We start from the raw sequence: 17,128 nt of genomic DNA, 5'->3' as shown, positions 1-17,128 counted from the left end.
TTTTCCCCCAAAGCCCCAGTAGATAGTTGTATGTCATAGTTGCACATCCTTCTAGTTGCTGTATGTGGGACGCGGCCTCAGCATGGCTGGAGAAGCGGTGCGTCGGTGTGCGCCTGGGATCCGAACCTGGGCTGCCAGTAGCGGAGCGCGTGCACTTAACCACTAAGCCACGGGGCCGGCCCTGAAGGTTTGATTTCTACGCCAAAAAATACAGCAGCTCATTGTACATTGACTAAACATACAAACAGTATGTGTACTTCTGATCTCTCCTCCTCCGCCTTCCACCTGGAGAGACTGTCTTCTCTTCACCATGCTTCTACTAGGCTTCAAGACCAAGCTCAAGATTCACCTCCCTCAAGACGGTGTCTTTAACAAACCTCATGACATAAGAATCATTTCTCTAATTTGTTCCACTAGACAGAGATGTGGCTTCTTTATAATCAGCCACTGTTTGGATCTGCTAACATTGGTGTATGTTTTCCTCTCTAGCTTTATTTTGAAGATCTTACAGGGGAAATGTTTTCTTAAACTTTTTTTTTCTTAAATCTCCATAGCACCTACTACAGTACTATGAACACACCAGTTAGTAAAATAAGCACTACTATAATATTAGGGATAGCTCATGTTCCAATATTATAAAATCTTTAAGTTATAATTATGTTGAGAGCTAAACATAAAACTAAGTAATCTCCATCCTATCAGCAAAACACGAGGCTTAATTATTCTGTCAACATGAAGAGATTCAAAAAAGATATACTAAGTGTCTCTTTCACATTTTACAAAAAATGACAGCATCTCAACTCACCTGTTCTATAAAATCCAGTTGTTACAACTTGAAGTCTTAGGTATTGGAACTAAGAATGGTATAAATAGAAATGAACATTTCAGAGATTAGAATAAGATGCAGGAAATTACTCTGCAGTGTTATTTTTTTCTCTTACTTTGACAGAACTCAGGGACGCTCAGGAGAGAGAGGCACCTCGTAATCCAAGTAAAGCAAGCTACTACTGAAGCACTGCTTCCTGTTTTTGGACATTTTCTCCCACGTACACAACGCCCACACAACGTCTCTTTACTAGTGTTCTCCTACTGTTTACCTCAAACTGTGGTTACTGAAACTCTGCTATTATTTTAAAAATAGACATCTAGATAAGGTCATTAGGAAAAATCACCCAGGTTGATATGGCAAAATTCACGGATTCTTACCGTGTTTTTGGAAGTGTGTTCTGAAGCAACAGTGGCCAGCTCTTCAAGACTGTACACGGTCACATCTGCTTGAGGTGCTCCGTTGTGACTGAGAATCTGGAAAAACTCACTGTTGGCTAAGAAACACAAGAAAATAGGTAGTCCAGTGACAACAATATCTTGAGGACATCATTTTTATCACTATTAAAGCTAGCTTATTTTTTCGGATGAGGACACCTCAGTGTGCTTTCCTCGAAATCAGACCATTTTCTTCTTTCACCTAAAAGACTGACAGTTATGCAAACTTAAGATTTTGAATTTTATGAATTCTGCATTTCTAGATCACCAGGAACAAGATACATTTAAGGGACTGAAACCAAAAATTCCAAATACACACACAGGAAATGTTTACGGCAGAAACATTCCCCCAGTATTCAGAAACAACATATCATACATGAAGCGACAGAGGTCTGTGCTAGAGAATGTGTACTTTAGGAAACCCTTTGAGAAGAAAAGTCAGATAAAAAGGAAAAAGTGTTTACAGGTGCTCATTTTTAATTTGGTAAATTCCTGATATGTCATGATTGTATTTTAAAGGTATATGTATGAACAAGGAAAGGTAAATTGTATTTAGAAAAATGTAAGTTTTTCCCCTAATATCCATAGAAGATAATGCTCCTTCAAAAAGTGAGTCTTCAAAACGTGCTTATGCTGAACTCTACTCTCCTGCAACAAACCAGCAGCATACTGCACAGTTACTAAACTGTTACACAAATAAGGTTCTCCTGGGGTTCCTAATTTGAAAAACTAAGACACTAACGGAATCAGTACAGATCTGCTCATCTTACATAAAGCACCAAAAAAACTCAAAACACCTAAGTGACTAAAACTACACTGACAACTCCTCCGCCTTGGCTGACGTTCGTGAGCAACACTGCACTTGCATGACTGTTATCTTCCCTCCAGCCTGTTTACCTTGTACTCTATGCACACAGCGAAGGGCATAGTTGAGGGCATCTAGGGTGCTTGGTTTATTGTGTCTCTCTGACGGGAAGTACTTTTTCATTTCTTGGACAACCATTCTAAGTTCTTCAGAAACTCTGTTTCGATCTTGCCGTTCACTGTAACACAAAAAATATATAAACTTTCAATTATAGCAAGTCAACTTTTACTGAATAGCATATTATGTGCCAGTCCAACTTTCTAACTGCTTAACATTTAACTCATTTAGTTTACAGGTTAATTATCCCTTTTTTTACAGGTAGGGAATCCTAAGCAAAGAAATTGGTAAATGTCAAATATTTTGCACTCTCTCTCATTCCCATTTCAGCCCTGACTCAGCTAAATTTCTTAACCACTTTTTACCTACTTTTGGTACTCCTGGGTAATTTTCTTGTTTCTCCAGGGTATTTCATTCTAAGTTGTCTGAGTCTCCGCTAACCTTTTTCCTAAGCTCACAAACAAAAGAATAAAACGATTTCAACCCTCTTTTCTCTTTTACTAGTCCAGCGAAGAGCCAACCAGGTTGTGGGGACAAAAACAGAAGCTCACCTGTTGCTGCTCTCCACGTTTCTGCTCTGCAGCTGGTATTTCCGGCTCCACATCTTGCCAGATTCTTTCCCCAGGGCCTCAGGAGCCCCGGCCTGTGCTCCTTCAAGTTCACTGGGCTCACGGCCCCTGGAGTCGTGGAGCTTACTGCTGGGCAATGCCAGATCTTCACAAGGGTCCATCTTCCGCTTGGCAGTCTCAGTCTGTCGCCTGCTTCTTTTTCACTTTGCAATCAGCGACGGAAATTTATTTCTCATTCTGGTCCACGCCATCGCCTTAGAGAGAATCATCGGTCATCACAAACCGGCAATTCCTGATCTCTGCTCATCCGGAGGCACCTCTCTCTCCTGGAATTTCCATACGGTCTTGGACGTCTCCACTCACGGGAGCGCCAGCCTTGGGGCAGGGGGGAGACAAAGGTGACAAGTGTCAAGAGACGCTGACAACCTGATGCCGGAAACCAGGCAGTGGCTCGCCAGCGGGGCAGCCCCGCGGAGGACCCTCAGTCCGGGGCTCACAAGGCCAGACTCCGATTCACCGACTCGCCCACCGGCAGCTCTGCAGAGGCGGCGTGCCCCAGACACGGGACCCGGCGACGGCGGCAACTTCAGGCACAAAGTTCCGGGGACCCCAGGTCCGCCCCCGGCGACGCCCGGCCGCCGGCCCAGAGCGCAGAGTAGGCTCGCGGCGACCTAGGCCCCGCAGACGGCGAGCTCCGAGCTCTCCCCGCCCGGCCGAGCACTCACTCGCCGCCGCCGCCCCGCGCGCAGCCGCCTGCCCCGCCAGGCCCGGCCGCGCGCAGTCTCGAGGCCCACCGCGTGCCGGGCGGCCGCCGGCGCCGCGCCCCCCGCGCGCCACGTGACGCGGCCCCGCCTCCGGGCCGCGCGATTGGCCGCCACCGCCGGGTCGGCGGGCCTCCATTGGCCCGGGGGCGGGGCCCGCGCTGCGGCGCCCAGGTTACCTAACCGAAGGCGAGTGGGCGGGGCCGAAGGCCCCAGTGCTCGTTACATAACGCTGGGGGTCGGGCGGAGAGGGGCGCTCGGCCAATCCCGGCAGGCTGGCGCGTATGCAGGGGGCGGAGGGGCCGTGAACAGGCTCGAGTCCTGGCCGCGCGAGTCGCTAGCCTGGCCCCTTTCCCGGCGCCGGGGGCTGGGCCGCGGCGGCGCCTGCAGCCAGCGCGGCAGTGATAGGGCATTCGAGACGCCAGTCACATGGGGGCGGGACCCAGGGCCTTGGGGGTGGGCGGGGCCGGCGCGGCCTCCACGTGAGAGGCGGGCGGGGGCGGGGGCGGGGGCGGGGGCGGGGAGGCGCGCTGGTGCTCGCGGCTGCCGGCGCTGGAGTGACGGGAGAGCACTGCGGAGCGGCGGGCGGGCAGGCGGCTCTGGATACCCCTGGGCAGCCGGGAGAAGGCGCTGGAGATCCGAGCGCTTTCTCTGCGTCTTCTCAGGTTCCCGTTGTTTCCATCTTAACTTCGTTGCTCTCCTCTCACTCTAGGTGAGGGCCCTGGAGAACTCAAACCCGATTTTCAGGAACGGAATTTTGACAGTGAAACGTAAACATTTCCCTGGTCTTCTTAAAGTTGCAGACTCATTTGGCAACTGGAGGAAGACAAGTGTAAGTAAAAGACAGTGTTTCAGAAAAGGAAGGTGTAGAGAAGCCCTTTGAAAAAACAGCAGACTGAAGGCTCTTTTTAGATTGTGTCTCAACTCCTCCGAAATGGAAGGTACAGTGCAGAGCTCCGCCCCTCTCCAGTGTCTGGTACGTCAAAAATCTTCAGTATTTATTGGATAAATGAAAGGAACTGTATATAAAAGAGCGGGGGTGCCGGGTGAAGTGTGGCGATCGTCCATGTCCTGTATTGGATAAACCACCTTATTTTTTCCAAAGGATGGCGGATCTCACTCTTCTCTGAAGCTCCGTTTTGTCAAACTGCATTCGTTCAACAGATATTTATTGAGTGCATATCTGGGCAGGGATGACTGTGGTCCCTGGGGAGAGAGACGTGGTAAAAGCCCCTGCCACTCAGGGAGTCCACATTTTATTAAGACATAAAACGTGACAAACTCCATAAAGTTTAGAAAGTGGGAAGTGCCGTGTAGAACATGAAACAAGCTAATGGGATGGAGTGTAACTGGGACAGGCGTGCACGGTGAAGGAGGCAAGAGGCACGTTAGCCAGGTGACCAGGGAGGGCCTCTCTGAGAAGGTGAAATTAAAACTTGAGTGTGAGAAGGGGGCGGGGACGTGGACCCAGTGGAGGGAACAGCGTCTGCAGAGGCCCTGAGGCAGAGCAGGTTTGTTGTTGAGAAACAGACAGTATCCTTTGCCTGGAGAATAGGAATGGGGGAGGAATGGTGTGAGATGAGGTCAGGAACTTAGGAAAGGCCAGATCATGGCGGACCTTGTAATTAGGGAAAGTGATTTGAACTTTTTTCTAATGGTGGTGGAAAGAGGAGGATTTTAAGCAAGATAGGGATCTGTATCAGTCAGACTGCTGCACAGGAAACAGTTAACAGTTGGGAGGCTGTTAATTACAAGGAGAGGGCTGAGGATGGCTTGGGCTTGGGTGGTGCCAGTAAAGATGGTGAGAGAAGAGGTTGGACTTGGGATACATTTGGGGGCACAGAGACTTGCGGGTGAGTTGAATGTATGTTGTGAGAAGAGAGCAATCAAGGACTCCTGGGTCTTTGGTTAGGTCTTTGGTCTAAGCAGTGCTGCGTATGATGGGACATAAACTTAGGTGGGCAAGTCTGGCGATGCTAAATTTTGATGAAGGGAGAATCAAGAGTTGTTTTCCACATTGTGTTTGAGATGTGCATTACACATCCAAGTGGAGTTGTCAGGTAGGCAATTGGATTTCCCAGTATGGAACTTAGGGGAGGAGCCAGGAATGGTGATACAGCTTACATTTGGGAGTTGTCGCAGTCTATATGGAGTTTACAGTGATGAGTGAAATGGTGTCAACGAGGGAGTACAGATAGGGAGAAAAGGGCCGAAGGCCAAGATTTGGGGGACATGGAGATTTGGATGTTGGGCAGAGAGCCAAGCAAAGAATAAGGAGCAGTACGTAAGGTTGAGAGAAAACCAGAAAAGTGTGGGGTCATGGAAGCTAGATAATAGAGTATTTCAAGAAGAGAGCTGGCAACTGTATCAAATGCTGGTGACAAGCAGACTAAGGTAAGGGCAGAGAATTTCCTGTTGGGTTTTGCCAAGATGGTGACCTTGGTTAAAGAGGTCTCAATAATGTGGACTGAAGAGAAAGTGGGACGTGAGGCAGTGGCTTTAGGGAGCTGTAGGGCGGAATTTTGCTGTGACGGGCTATACGCAAGTATTTATTTGCTGGCGGGAGGGACGTGGGGATCACTATTAAGGTCTGTTGGATGGGGTGACCCAATGAGGGAGAAGTGAACGAGACAGGACGGAAGAGCTGCAGAGGAGGGAATTGCGGGAGCGAAATCCTTTATTAGGCTGGGGATCCAAAGCCTTGGCCAGACAGAGGCAGGTGCTTCTGTTCACGGGATTGTCTGTGATCTTGACAGTATCAAGACACGTTGATTTTTAAATTCACTTAGCTTGCTATTTAAAGGATGAGAAAAAAACCCAATTATTTTCTAATGATTATGCCATAATTGGTTTATTTAGTAAATTCTAGTTTTACAGATTGAGTTTTTTGGTAGTATGAAAGGCAGCTCAGTTGTAAATAAGGATGCTTCCGTTTAAATGCACTAAGTGGTCTGGTCAATTTTAAAGCAAACAATTAATCCTCACTCAAAACCAATAAAAAAAAAATCACCATACTTTAAAAAACATTTTATTAGTGATGCAAATATAGAATTATCATGTAGGAGGCACAACTCATTAGAAAACACAAGTGGAATTTGCCCCCATGCTGTGACTGAAATTGTGGCCATGAAGGCAAATGTTCATAAACGTCCCATTTCTCCTTCAAGTGACAGGGCGGACTGCGTTCCCACCACCTCTGAGGCTAGGCCTGCTCGTGTGACTTGCCTTGGCCAGTGAAATGTGAGCAGAGCTCACAGAGCTGGCTCCACTTCCAGGCGGAAGCTCTGCGAGCCAGCGCACAATTCCTGCTGTTCCTTCCTGCGGCAGCGATCACCTGAAAGGAACGTGTACAGGAAGCCCCTCCCGGAGGGACTGAGGAGAGCCTTCCTGCCCACTGGCATTGGACATGTAGCACGAGCCAGGAAAAAGCTTTAAGCCATTGAGACTTGGGGGATGTTTGTTACATATATCCTGATATATAGGTGAGCAAAAATATCAGCAAGTCCAGTGGACTCATCTAGCGTGGACCCTGAGTGAGTGATGGGCCATTCTCTGGAATGGACACCATTAATGATAGGAAGAGGAGCATGAGGCAGGAGAATGCTTAATTCTGTTTGGTGCATGTTGAATTTGAGAGGCTCTTGTCCAATAGGCCAGGAATCATCAGTAGATTAATGAATGGAGATTTCACAGGAATGGATAAGATCGCCCAGAGAGAGTATGTAGAATGGAAAGAGAAGCTGGTCGAGGACCCAGCCCTAAGGAACCCTGACATTTAAGGGAGGGGCAGAGAAAGAGGAGCCCATTTACGGTAGATTTTCTTTCAAAATCTTGAAAATGGCACCAAAAGTTCATATAGATTTCATTATATAAAGGTGCTGGACAAAGGGCACAGTTCTACAATTAGTGCTTTTCCAGGACACAATAGCATGTCAGACAAGAAAAGCAGCGTCTATGCAAGGCAATGGAAACAAGTGAAACTCTCCTCTCCCAACAGGATTTTATAGAAAAACTGGCATTTTACTGAAAATATAAGCAAAAGTCTACTTCTACCCATATTATATCGTTCCCTAGGGGCTGTAGAATAAGAGTGGGAGTATAGTTAAGGGGAAGGATATGCAGAATCAAAACAAGAGCCATGTGTCCGGAGATGTCCCTCAGCCATCCCAGTTCTCCTCCTCATGTTCACGTCGACAGCTGCCTATGCTACCGCATACACGGCCCGCTCTGCATGCCACTTTTGAAAGCCCATATATTTAAGAAACTCAAACGCCAAATCCTGAACATTTTGGTAATCATGAGAAAAGCAGTTCCCCACTCATCTCCTATACGGAAGAGCACTTTTCACAAGGGGAGTGGTTTGCTTCTGTTGACTAGGGTACGGGGAAATGCTGGGTACGGGAAACTCGAGTGCTCAGGCTGGGGACAGGTGAGGAAGGAGGTGAGAAGGTGGAGTTTGGGGGTTTCTGAGAAGTGGGAGGGGAGCAGCAAGCAGTGCCATTTGAGGACTTGGACCAGGCGCAGCTCTTCCTCCACAAGCAACACGGGTATAAGTGATGTTTATAAACACTTTATTCAGTTCATTATAGGGGCAAGTTCCCAGCTAAATGCAGAGAGACAAGTGAGGTATTCCTGGGTTAATGCAGGAGTCAGTGGGTTACATGGGACTGAGCATCGAGGCCAAGGAGAGAGCACCAAGGTTTCAGAGTCAGACCCGGCCAGAGACCCTGAGCTGAGAGTGGGCTAATGTCCCGACACTGATGGCTGCTTTCTTCTCACAGCTGGGCATATACTGCACGGCATGTCTCCAACGTTACTTCCTCTCAGTGATGTCAGGGGCACAGCTATTAAAGAAATGGAACCTGTGTCCTGGTGCACTCAACTGTTTTGCTTTTTAAGTTACATACTAGCATGTGAACAAGAATTTTAGAGTATTCCAGTAACAGTGGGCCACAGAGTGGTAAAACCTCTGTGTGTCTCCCTCAGTGCCTCCTTGCCTGTCTTCATTCCTACCTGAACTCCCATCCTTAAGCCACATGCCCTGATGGTGAAAGTCGCATGTACCCAACAAAAGTCTCTCAAATGACAACAGCTATTCCCAAAGCATCATCCCGTAGACAGTCTGTGACAGCGAAGAGAGAGTGTGGCTCTGATGAGCTGTCCTCTGTGGAAAGAGTCATCCACTCCGACCAATGCCTAACTGAAAGCATAACTCAGAAGACAGATTTAGGAAGTGGAATATGGATAAAAATTGAAAACAAACTCCACAAGTTATAGTCTATGGGGACTGGGTCAGATAACGCCCAGTCACAGGTCTCACTTGAAGGCTACAGAAGTGTTGCTCACATAATTATTAGAAACATACTGGGGTCCACAGCTGACACATCTGCCAACTGCTGGGTAACACTGTCTACTGGTGTGAGATGGTCAGAGTCTAGCTCAAACCTTCTCCAACCTCTGGGGAAAATGCTGAATCGGAAGGGGAATCACACCACCTCCAGCATTTCAAAGGCAAGAAAGGCCTGTCAAGATGTGGAAGGCTCACACACACCATCACAGTGTTAATTCTGAAGGGCACCTTCAGTTCCATTTGTCACTTTTCTAAATTTATCTGTCAGGAACAAACTTAAGGCCATTTTACCGGCATTTAACTTTTTGGCAAAATAAAAACTTTGGTCACAGCCATAGTTCTATAAAAATGTTTTAAAGAGGTTATTATTTCTAATTAAAATAATATTTTTGGCAAGTGATACATAACAACAACAAGAAAGTAAACATCTTCATATCTAATGTAAGAGCAAAAACTCTTTACCAACATCTTATTTTAAATACAGCGAAAGAGTCAGTAGTGCTTATAAACAGTATAGGTTTCTCTTACAGGGAATCAGAAAAAGCAAAATAAGGCACAGCCTGATATTGTCACAGATTTGTGTTAGGCAGTAGTGTTCTTTCTGGAAGGCACAAATTGGAAATCTGAAAGGTTTTTAAACTATGGTTCTGAGGATAACGTCATATTGACAAGGACAGCTAACGTGGAACAAATTTCCTTCACTGGAATTAACGGCAATTAATCAATGTTACTGCTAGGTTATAACACTCTGGAACTTAAGAAGTCCTCTTCATCAGCCCCTATATAAATTTGTAAAGGCACTGTGCAAAATGCGAGCTGGGCTGACTATACTTCTGGTTTGGAGTGCATATTAAAAAACAAAGGCACATTTCCTAGAAATCAAACTTGACATTAACTAACAGAAAAGAATCATTTTAGATATAACAGTAGGTAAGCTTGATAATGTAGCAGGTTCTAAGTCAAAGTCTTGAAGAGGTTTCTTGAACAGCAGGCTGGAGTTCCACTGGTTCTTCATTAAGAAAGACTCCACACTAATAACAGCAGGGGAGATACAAAAAAGCAGGGAAAACAGCAGTTTAGTCTTTCAGTGCAAATCCAGAATTAATTCGAACGCTGCAGTCTAAATGTGAACAGAAATGCAATCTGGCCAATTTCCAAGTAGTGGCTTCTCCACATGCTGTAGAGGACTAGAGGAGACTGTCAAGAGAAAGGACTGAAGACATGTTTCTTTAAATAGTTCTCATGTACTGGGCTAAAAATGGCAATGGGTTGTTCCAATATTGTATAGAGCAGTGGTAGTAATAATAGTAGTAATAGTTGTGCGTGTGTGTTTATTTATTCACTTATATAACTATTATTATTATATGCCAGTCACCATCCTAAGCACTTTTTATATATTAACCTTAGTTTCGTCCTCATAACAAACATGTGACGTAGGTACTATTGTTATCCCCACTGTACAAATGAGGAAACTGAGGTTCAGAGATATTAAATTGCTTGCCCAAGGCACACAGCTGGATGGTGGTGGACCTAGGGTGAATCCATGCTTTTAATCACTAGACTATACTGTTTCTCATGGAAGGGAATATATGATGGAAATATACTCAGAGAGAAAACTGATAGGTCAGTGGAAATGAATACAGTTTCTTCAAAGGTTACTTCTTCAAAGGAAATACATTAACTTCAAAGGTACAATGTTTATATCAAAAATCTCAGACTTGAATCATATAACACTCAAGTACTTAAAACATTTAGTAAAGAAAACAAAAATCTTTGGAATAAACTAACATTTCTGAGGGAACTTCTATTCTGAGTCCTTATACATGAAATTCACTGTGAACATACAGAGGAGACCTGTCCCCACTTAGAACGGGGGGAGAACTCACCGACGATGATGATGATGATGATGACCACGACACTGATCCCTATGGCCCACATCTGGAATGAAACATACGTCCATTTTACATTCCAAAAATACAGATGAATGTGCTTACTGAAGAGTATCATACAATACCATTCTAGTCACTGAAAGACATTAAGGTACACTACAATCTGAAATAATTCATGATTTTTAAAGCCTAACTTTAATGTTCTCAACTAGGGCCTGAAAGTTACTTATCTGCTTTTTCTAAGATGTTCAAATGATCTGTGGTCCCTAAAGAAGGGCTACTAAGCTCGTCCCCTGTATCGGGAAGTGTCACTTCTACACCAGGAAGGGGCAGGATATATCTGGGATCTGATCACAGTGCATCTCTTTGGTGGCTGTATAAAATCTGCTTTGAGCCATGCTCCTCGTGTGGCTGCTTTCTGCTCTTCTGTGGAGCAGACAGTGGCTTTCGAGCAGCTCTTTCGTTTGACACCGGTGCCATTCACAGAACACACGTAAACTGACCAATTCCAGCCCTCTCCTGTCAATCTGTGTTTGGGCTCCTCGGGGGGTGGAGGGCTGGAAGGGGCTTATGTCTGATTGGTTTTTGACACTCCTGTTCTACACGCTTCTTAAGGTCAGCCACAGATCATGGAGAATTCCTAGTCATGGGGACAGGAAAAGGGTATGCAGTCAGTGTTTTAGATTCAGAGTCAATCCAAATTTCCATGTGTGGGAACTCAAACTCACCTCCAAGATTCATTGAAGTCCATTATTTGTAGCCTTTGTCAACCCTCTGAGAATATAGAGGGTGACTTAATGTAAAGACCAGTTAAAAGAGAATTACCTTGCAATTCTTCCACCAATATTTTCTCTTCAACTTGGCAGCACTTGTTTCAAATTGGGAAGCTCCTGCCTGCAGTGCGTCTGCACGGTCATCTAACTCAGAGAGCTTCTGATCTCTTTCCAGGACCTTATCCACATTGACTCTCATGATGTCCACCACCTGAATGAATATGATCACACCAAGTTACTCATAAAGGAATGGAAGAACAAAAATTCTCAATGAACTTCCCACTGGCACATTTTTTTTCAGGTCATCACTTTATTACTTTGAGCCAAACTTTCGTTAAAAAAGGGGGAGCGGGGCTCACCCTTTTATGATAAAAACACTCAGCAAACTAGCAATAGAAGGGAACCTCCTTAACATGATAAAGGGCATTTATGGAAAAACCCACAACTAACATCCATGCTCAATGGTGAAAAACAGAAAGCTTTTCCCCTAACACTGGGAACAAGATAAGGATGCCTACTTTCACTACTGCTGTTCAACACTGTACTGGAATTTCTGGCCAGAGCAATTAGGCAAGAAAAAGAAATAAAGGGCATCCAAATTGGAAAGGAAGAAATAAAATGATCTCTTTTTGCAGATGACACAATATATAGAAAATCCCAAAGAATCCACACAAAAACCTACTAGAGTTAATAAACAATATCAGTAGCATCTCAGGGTACAAGAGCAACACCCATAAATCAGTATGTTTCCATATACTAGTGAAGAAAAGAAAATTAAGAAAACAATTCCATATATAATAGCATCCAAAAGAAAATACATAAGGATAAACTGAACCAAGGAGGCAGAAGACTTGCACATTGAAAACTATACAACACCGCTGAAGAAAGACTACATTCCATGTTCACAGACTGGAAGACTTAATATTGTTAAGACGGCAGTACTCCCCAAAGTGATGTACATATGTGCAGAGTCAACACAATCTCTATCAAAATTCCAATTGCCTTAGTTTTTTTCTCTGCAGAAATGGAAAAGCCAATCCTCAAATTCACATGGAATTGCAAGGGGCCCCAGATAGCCAAAACAATATTGAAAAAGAAAAACGAAATTGGAAGACTCACACTTTTCAATTCCAAAACTTACTACAAAGCTACAATAATCAAAATAATGTGGTTCTGGCATAAGGATAAACTGGCATAAGGATAAACATATAAACCAATGGAATAGAATTGAGAGTCCAGAAATCAACCCAAATATCTACGGCCAATTGATTTCTGACAAGGGTGCCAATACATTCAATGGGGGACAGCTGTATAGCCACATACAAAAGAACACAGTTGGATCCCTATCTTACCCCAAATACAAAAATTATTCAAAATGGATCAATGACCTACGTATAAGAGCTAAAACTATAAAACTCTTAGAAGAGAACATAAGAGTAAATCTGCATAACTTCGGATTTGGTCATGGATTTGACACCAAAAGCAAGAGCAACAAGAGAAAAATAGATAAACTGGACTTATAAAATTTAAAGCCTTTTGTGCATCAGAAGACATTATCAAGGATATGAAAAGACAGTTCACAGAACGGAAGAAAATATTTGCAAATCATGTATCTGAAAAGGATTTAATATCTAGAATATATAAAGAACTCTTACACTCAACAACAAAAAGAGAAACTACCCAATTAAAACACGGGCAGTGGACTTGAACAGATGTTTCTCCAAAGCATACATACAAATGGCCAAAAAGCACACGAAAAGATATTTAACATCACTGGTCATTAAGGAAATGCAAATCAAAACCATAATCTGGGATACTACTTCATAATCACTAGGATGGCTACAACCAAAAAAATGGAAAATAACAAGTGTTGGTGAGAGAAATAGGAACCTTTGAACACTGCTGGTGGGAAAATAAAATGGTATAGCCACTGTGGAAACGTAATGGAGGTTCCTCAAAAAGTTAAACATAGAATTACCATGTGACCCAGCAATTCTACTAGATACCTACCCAAGAGAAATGAAAACATACGTCCACACAGAAACTTGTATGCAAATGTTGATAGCATTATTCATAATAGCCAAAAAGTGGAAACAACTAAAAAATCCATCAACAGATGAATGGATCAACAATTAAAAGTCTACACATGCAATGGAATACTGCTCAGCCATAAAAACGAGGCACTGATAGATGCTACAACTTGGATGAACATGGAAAACATTATGCTAAGTGAAAGAAGCTAGACACAAAAGTCACATATTGTATGATCTTTTATATTATATATCCAGAATAGGCAAATCCATAGAAACAGAAAGCTGATTAGAGGTTACCAGAGGATGGAAGAAAGGGGGAATACAGTGTGATTACTAAATGCTTATAGGGTGTTCTTCTGGAGTGATGAAAAAATTGTGAAAATAGACAGAAGTAATGGTTGCACAACATTGTGAATATAGCAAACACCACTGAACTGTACACTTTAAAATGGTTAATTGTATGTTGTGAATTTCACCTTGATTAAAAAAAAAAATCTCTTTAAAATTCCTTTGGTTAAGAAAAAGGACCCAATTTGATTTTGTAAGTAAACAAAAGTTTTATGCAGGATGGAATTAGAATGGGTTTCTTACCATAAAAATATAAAATTTTCAGAATTAAGTTCATAACAAAACCATCAGACCAAAATATTACCACATGATTTAAAAAGGGAATCTAACATAAGTTTAACTCAGCTTTTCAAGGTAGCTAAACGCAGAAAGACCAAGATAGCCTTGTTGCACGGTGACTGCTTTTAGGACTATGGAAATACGTCTGAATTTCTCAAACGATCTTCCGTTGTGGGTCTGCATACATAGGGCAGAACAAAAGAACCTGTGAAGGTCCTCTAACTCAAGAATTCCACAAATATCGATCTGTTGGGCTAGAGCAGTTTGCCGGCACCTGCCTTCTCTATGTCGGTGGGCAGCCATCGGGGGTGAATTCCACAGAGGCTTGCTCAGGCTGGGTAACTAGTAAGTCAGGCTATTGGAAAAGAATTTCATGAAAAATCTGGTCAGAAGGTTTGGTCCTGGCAATCTATAGGCCTAATCCTTAAAATTCCATTACCCTATTTTGTAAAGTGGTTCTTTTTTCTTTTCCATTTTTTTTTTTTTTTATTGTGGCAAAATACACATTATAGAGTGGTTCTTGGGGGGATGTTCTCTGGGAGGAGTGTTTGTGTTTTAGGTATGTGATTCGGTCACAGGAAAACAAGCATGAAACAAGGAGAATCTGACTTCTCAAAAGCTTAGATCAGGGCTTTCAGAACAGAAGGGAAGAAGTTTTTGTTACATTTATGATACAGTCAAAATTTACTTTAGATTCACACTTTTATGATACTTTTTCAAAAAATAATTATTTCCAGAGTGTTCCCATGTTGGTTTAAAATTCATGTCTTCAACATTTCAGAGATATACCTCATCCACTTGATTTTGCGTCTGCTGAAGTCTTCGACTGCTGCCAGAGGCAGCGCTTGAACCTGCAGGCGTACCTGTAGACCTGAAATACGTAAAGGCGTGGGTAAATTATGATTCCAAATACATTTTTGTAAGTATGAAGATGTTATTCCAGGACCCTCAGTGTTAGGAATTTCAGAACTAAAGGAGAAAAAGAAATCTTTCCTGCAGTATGAACGAAGGTTCTAATGACATTTCTTCTGATTTCTCTATAATTTCCAAGATTCACCCACATCTTAAAAGTGACCAGGGTCTAAAGTGAAGGTTGAACAGGATCTACTTTGCACCACTGAAGCACCTGATCCTAAGATAGGTAAACTCTACTTTCCAATGTTTTATTACTTGTTCTAAGGCATACATCTACTTAAATGCACTCAGTACTTTTCTGATCTTTTCATTGTGGCAAGCATTGTTTTCATAGTTATGAACAATTATAGAATGCCCTTTTTCTAGTACGGAGAAATAGATTCATTTACAGAAACAAGGTCAGCAGCTCCAGGATGGGGGTTGGGGGTGGAAAAGGTGAGATGTGAAGCAGTGCTGCCTCTCTTAAAAGGAGCTCCTCTTTTAAAATCCTCACTGAATGCTCTGCTTCTCCCCAGGCAGATCTTTCTTAACCACTCTGGCTGTGAAGTCCTTATTGCTTCCATTACTTGGTTGGCAACGCTTTGATTTTTCAGATATATAGATAACATCTTGCCTTCCCTAACAGATCACAGACTCCTGTGTCTTAGACGTCTCTTCCTTGTATCCAAGACAGCATTTAGCATGTGTCTTGCATACAACAGCCACTGACTCACTGATTCAGCAGACACTTTTATACCTATCACGTGCCAAAGACCAGGGATGCAGCAGATCCCATCCCTGCCCTCACAGTTTGTCTGATAGATAATAGCGAAGGACCATGTACTGGTGCATTTCCTCCCAGCGTTTTCTCATTTAATCCTTGTAACTCTTTGAGGAAGATACTACTATTAACCCCTTTTTATAGATGAGTAAAGTGAGGTTTACATAGTCAACATGCCGTGGAGCCTGTATAATAATAATAAGCCATGCCGTGGACCAGGCTCCTGTATAATTCCACGGATCTAGATCTTAACCACTGTGATCACTGGCATAGCAGCCTCAGCAAGAACACTCTAGAATGATGCCCCTGGTTCCTAGAAGGAACCCGGGGAAAGCACCGAGTCCTTTCTCCTCTGTAGGTAAGCAATGAGGCGGTTAGAAGGGTGACAGAGGTTCCTTGTGATTCTTGGCAGTTAGCATTCTCTGGATATTACCACGGGAAACTCCACGTTTTCAAGGGCCACTGCAAGAGTGCTTCTGCTTAAAAACAGAGAAGGCCCACAGCTATGCTCCTGAGTCCAACCTGACCGCAGGTGCCTCAACACAGGGCCCAGGTCCTTCCCTTGCAACTTCCGGCGCCCAGCCCAGCATCAGGCAGCGAGCAGGCGCTCCAGGACGAAAGCAGGCGCCGCCACTCCTCTGAGGGATCTTGTGGGGAGGGAGGGGACGGGGCGGGACACGGGCGGGGTGGGGGGAGTCCTCCACCCCCGGGAAGCCCCCGGCCGCCCCCCCCGCCCCTTCCTCGTCCGTCCGAAGGCCGCGGGCCCTCCGGAGCGGTCGGCCGCATCTTGGGGCCGGCCCGGCCCATCTGCAGCCCGCACCCCCGGGCCGCCGCCCACCCCGGGCCTCGGGAGCCCCCGCAGTCTCGGCCCGCGTCCCAGCGGCGGCCGGTGGGAACCGGGCCAGGCGAGGGTCCCAGCGCGGGCCGCCGCCCCGGAGCCCGAGGCCGCCCGCGTCGCGTCACTCACATTTTGGCGGCGGCGGCGAGCGAGGGTCTGCAGAGCGGCGCAGCGGCACCGGGGCGGGAGACCTGGGCGCGGCGGCGGCGCCGGGGCGATGACGTCACGGGCGGATGGGCGGGGCGCGCCGGAAGGGGGCGGGGCGTCGCCGGGCGGGGCCGGAGTGCGGCTGCCCGAGAGCGCGGGGCGGCTGCGCTGGGGCGGTGGGTGAGCGGCAGCGGCCGCTACCCACCGCCGTGCAGACCCTGGGGCACGTGGTGCATTAGGCACCGGAAAGGGACAGCGTAGGCAAATGAGGGTCGGGGCGT

General features: G+C 45.1%; 2 protein-coding genes across 7 annotated transcripts in view; both read right to left on the bottom strand.

Annotated features, from left to right (window-relative positions):
• PER3 (period circadian regulator 3) overlaps positions 1-3,414 on the bottom strand; it is a 56,673-nt gene extending 53,259 nt beyond the window's left edge. For all 4 annotated transcript variants that reach the window (XR_009221842.1, XM_058552803.1, XM_058552805.1 and 1 more), the window contains exons 1-3: positions 2,737-3,414; positions 2,161-2,306; positions 1,207-1,322 (exon numbers count right to left, since the gene is read on the bottom strand). Coding sequence is in view for 3 of the 4 variants with exons in the window: in XM_058552803.1 (XP_058408786.1) it covers positions 1,207-1,322; positions 2,161-2,306; positions 2,737-2,915 (441 nt within the window). In the remaining variant the exon portion in view is untranslated. The remainder of the gene's footprint in view (positions 1-1,206; positions 1,323-2,160; positions 2,307-2,736) is intronic.
• A 5,789-nt stretch (positions 3,415-9,203) lies between these two features.
• On the bottom strand, positions 9,204-16,841 carry VAMP3 (vesicle associated membrane protein 3). Of its 3 annotated transcripts, none has more exons than XM_058552800.1 (5): positions 16,385-16,593; positions 14,977-15,058; positions 11,580-11,738; positions 10,752-10,803; positions 9,204-9,896 (listed from the first exon to the last, which is right to left on the bottom strand). In XM_058552800.1, the coding sequence occupies exons 1-5, from the start codon at positions 16,450-16,452 to the stop codon at positions 9,880-9,882; spliced, it is 378 nt and encodes a 125-aa protein (XP_058408783.1). In that variant the 5' UTR covers positions 16,453-16,593; the 3' UTR covers positions 9,204-9,879. The 3 variants fall into 3 exon arrangements, with proteins under 3 accessions (XP_058408783.1, XP_058408785.1, XP_058408782.1); XM_058552802.1 differs by lacking the exons at positions 9,204-9,896; positions 16,385-16,593 and adding exons at positions 9,922-9,985; positions 16,830-16,841; XM_058552799.1 differs by lacking the exon at positions 9,204-9,896 and adding an exon at positions 9,922-9,985.
• Positions 16,842-17,128: the final 287 nt, after the last annotated feature.

Source organism: Diceros bicornis, chromosome 13 (assembly GCF_020826845.1).
Source record: "Diceros bicornis minor isolate mBicDic1 chromosome 13, mDicBic1.mat.cur, whole genome shotgun sequence".
Classification (NCBI taxonomy): domain Eukaryota; kingdom Metazoa; phylum Chordata; class Mammalia; order Perissodactyla; family Rhinocerotidae; genus Diceros; species Diceros bicornis.
The sequence above is the reverse complement of the archived record's forward strand: the minus strand, read 5'-3'. Positions and strand labels throughout refer to the sequence as shown.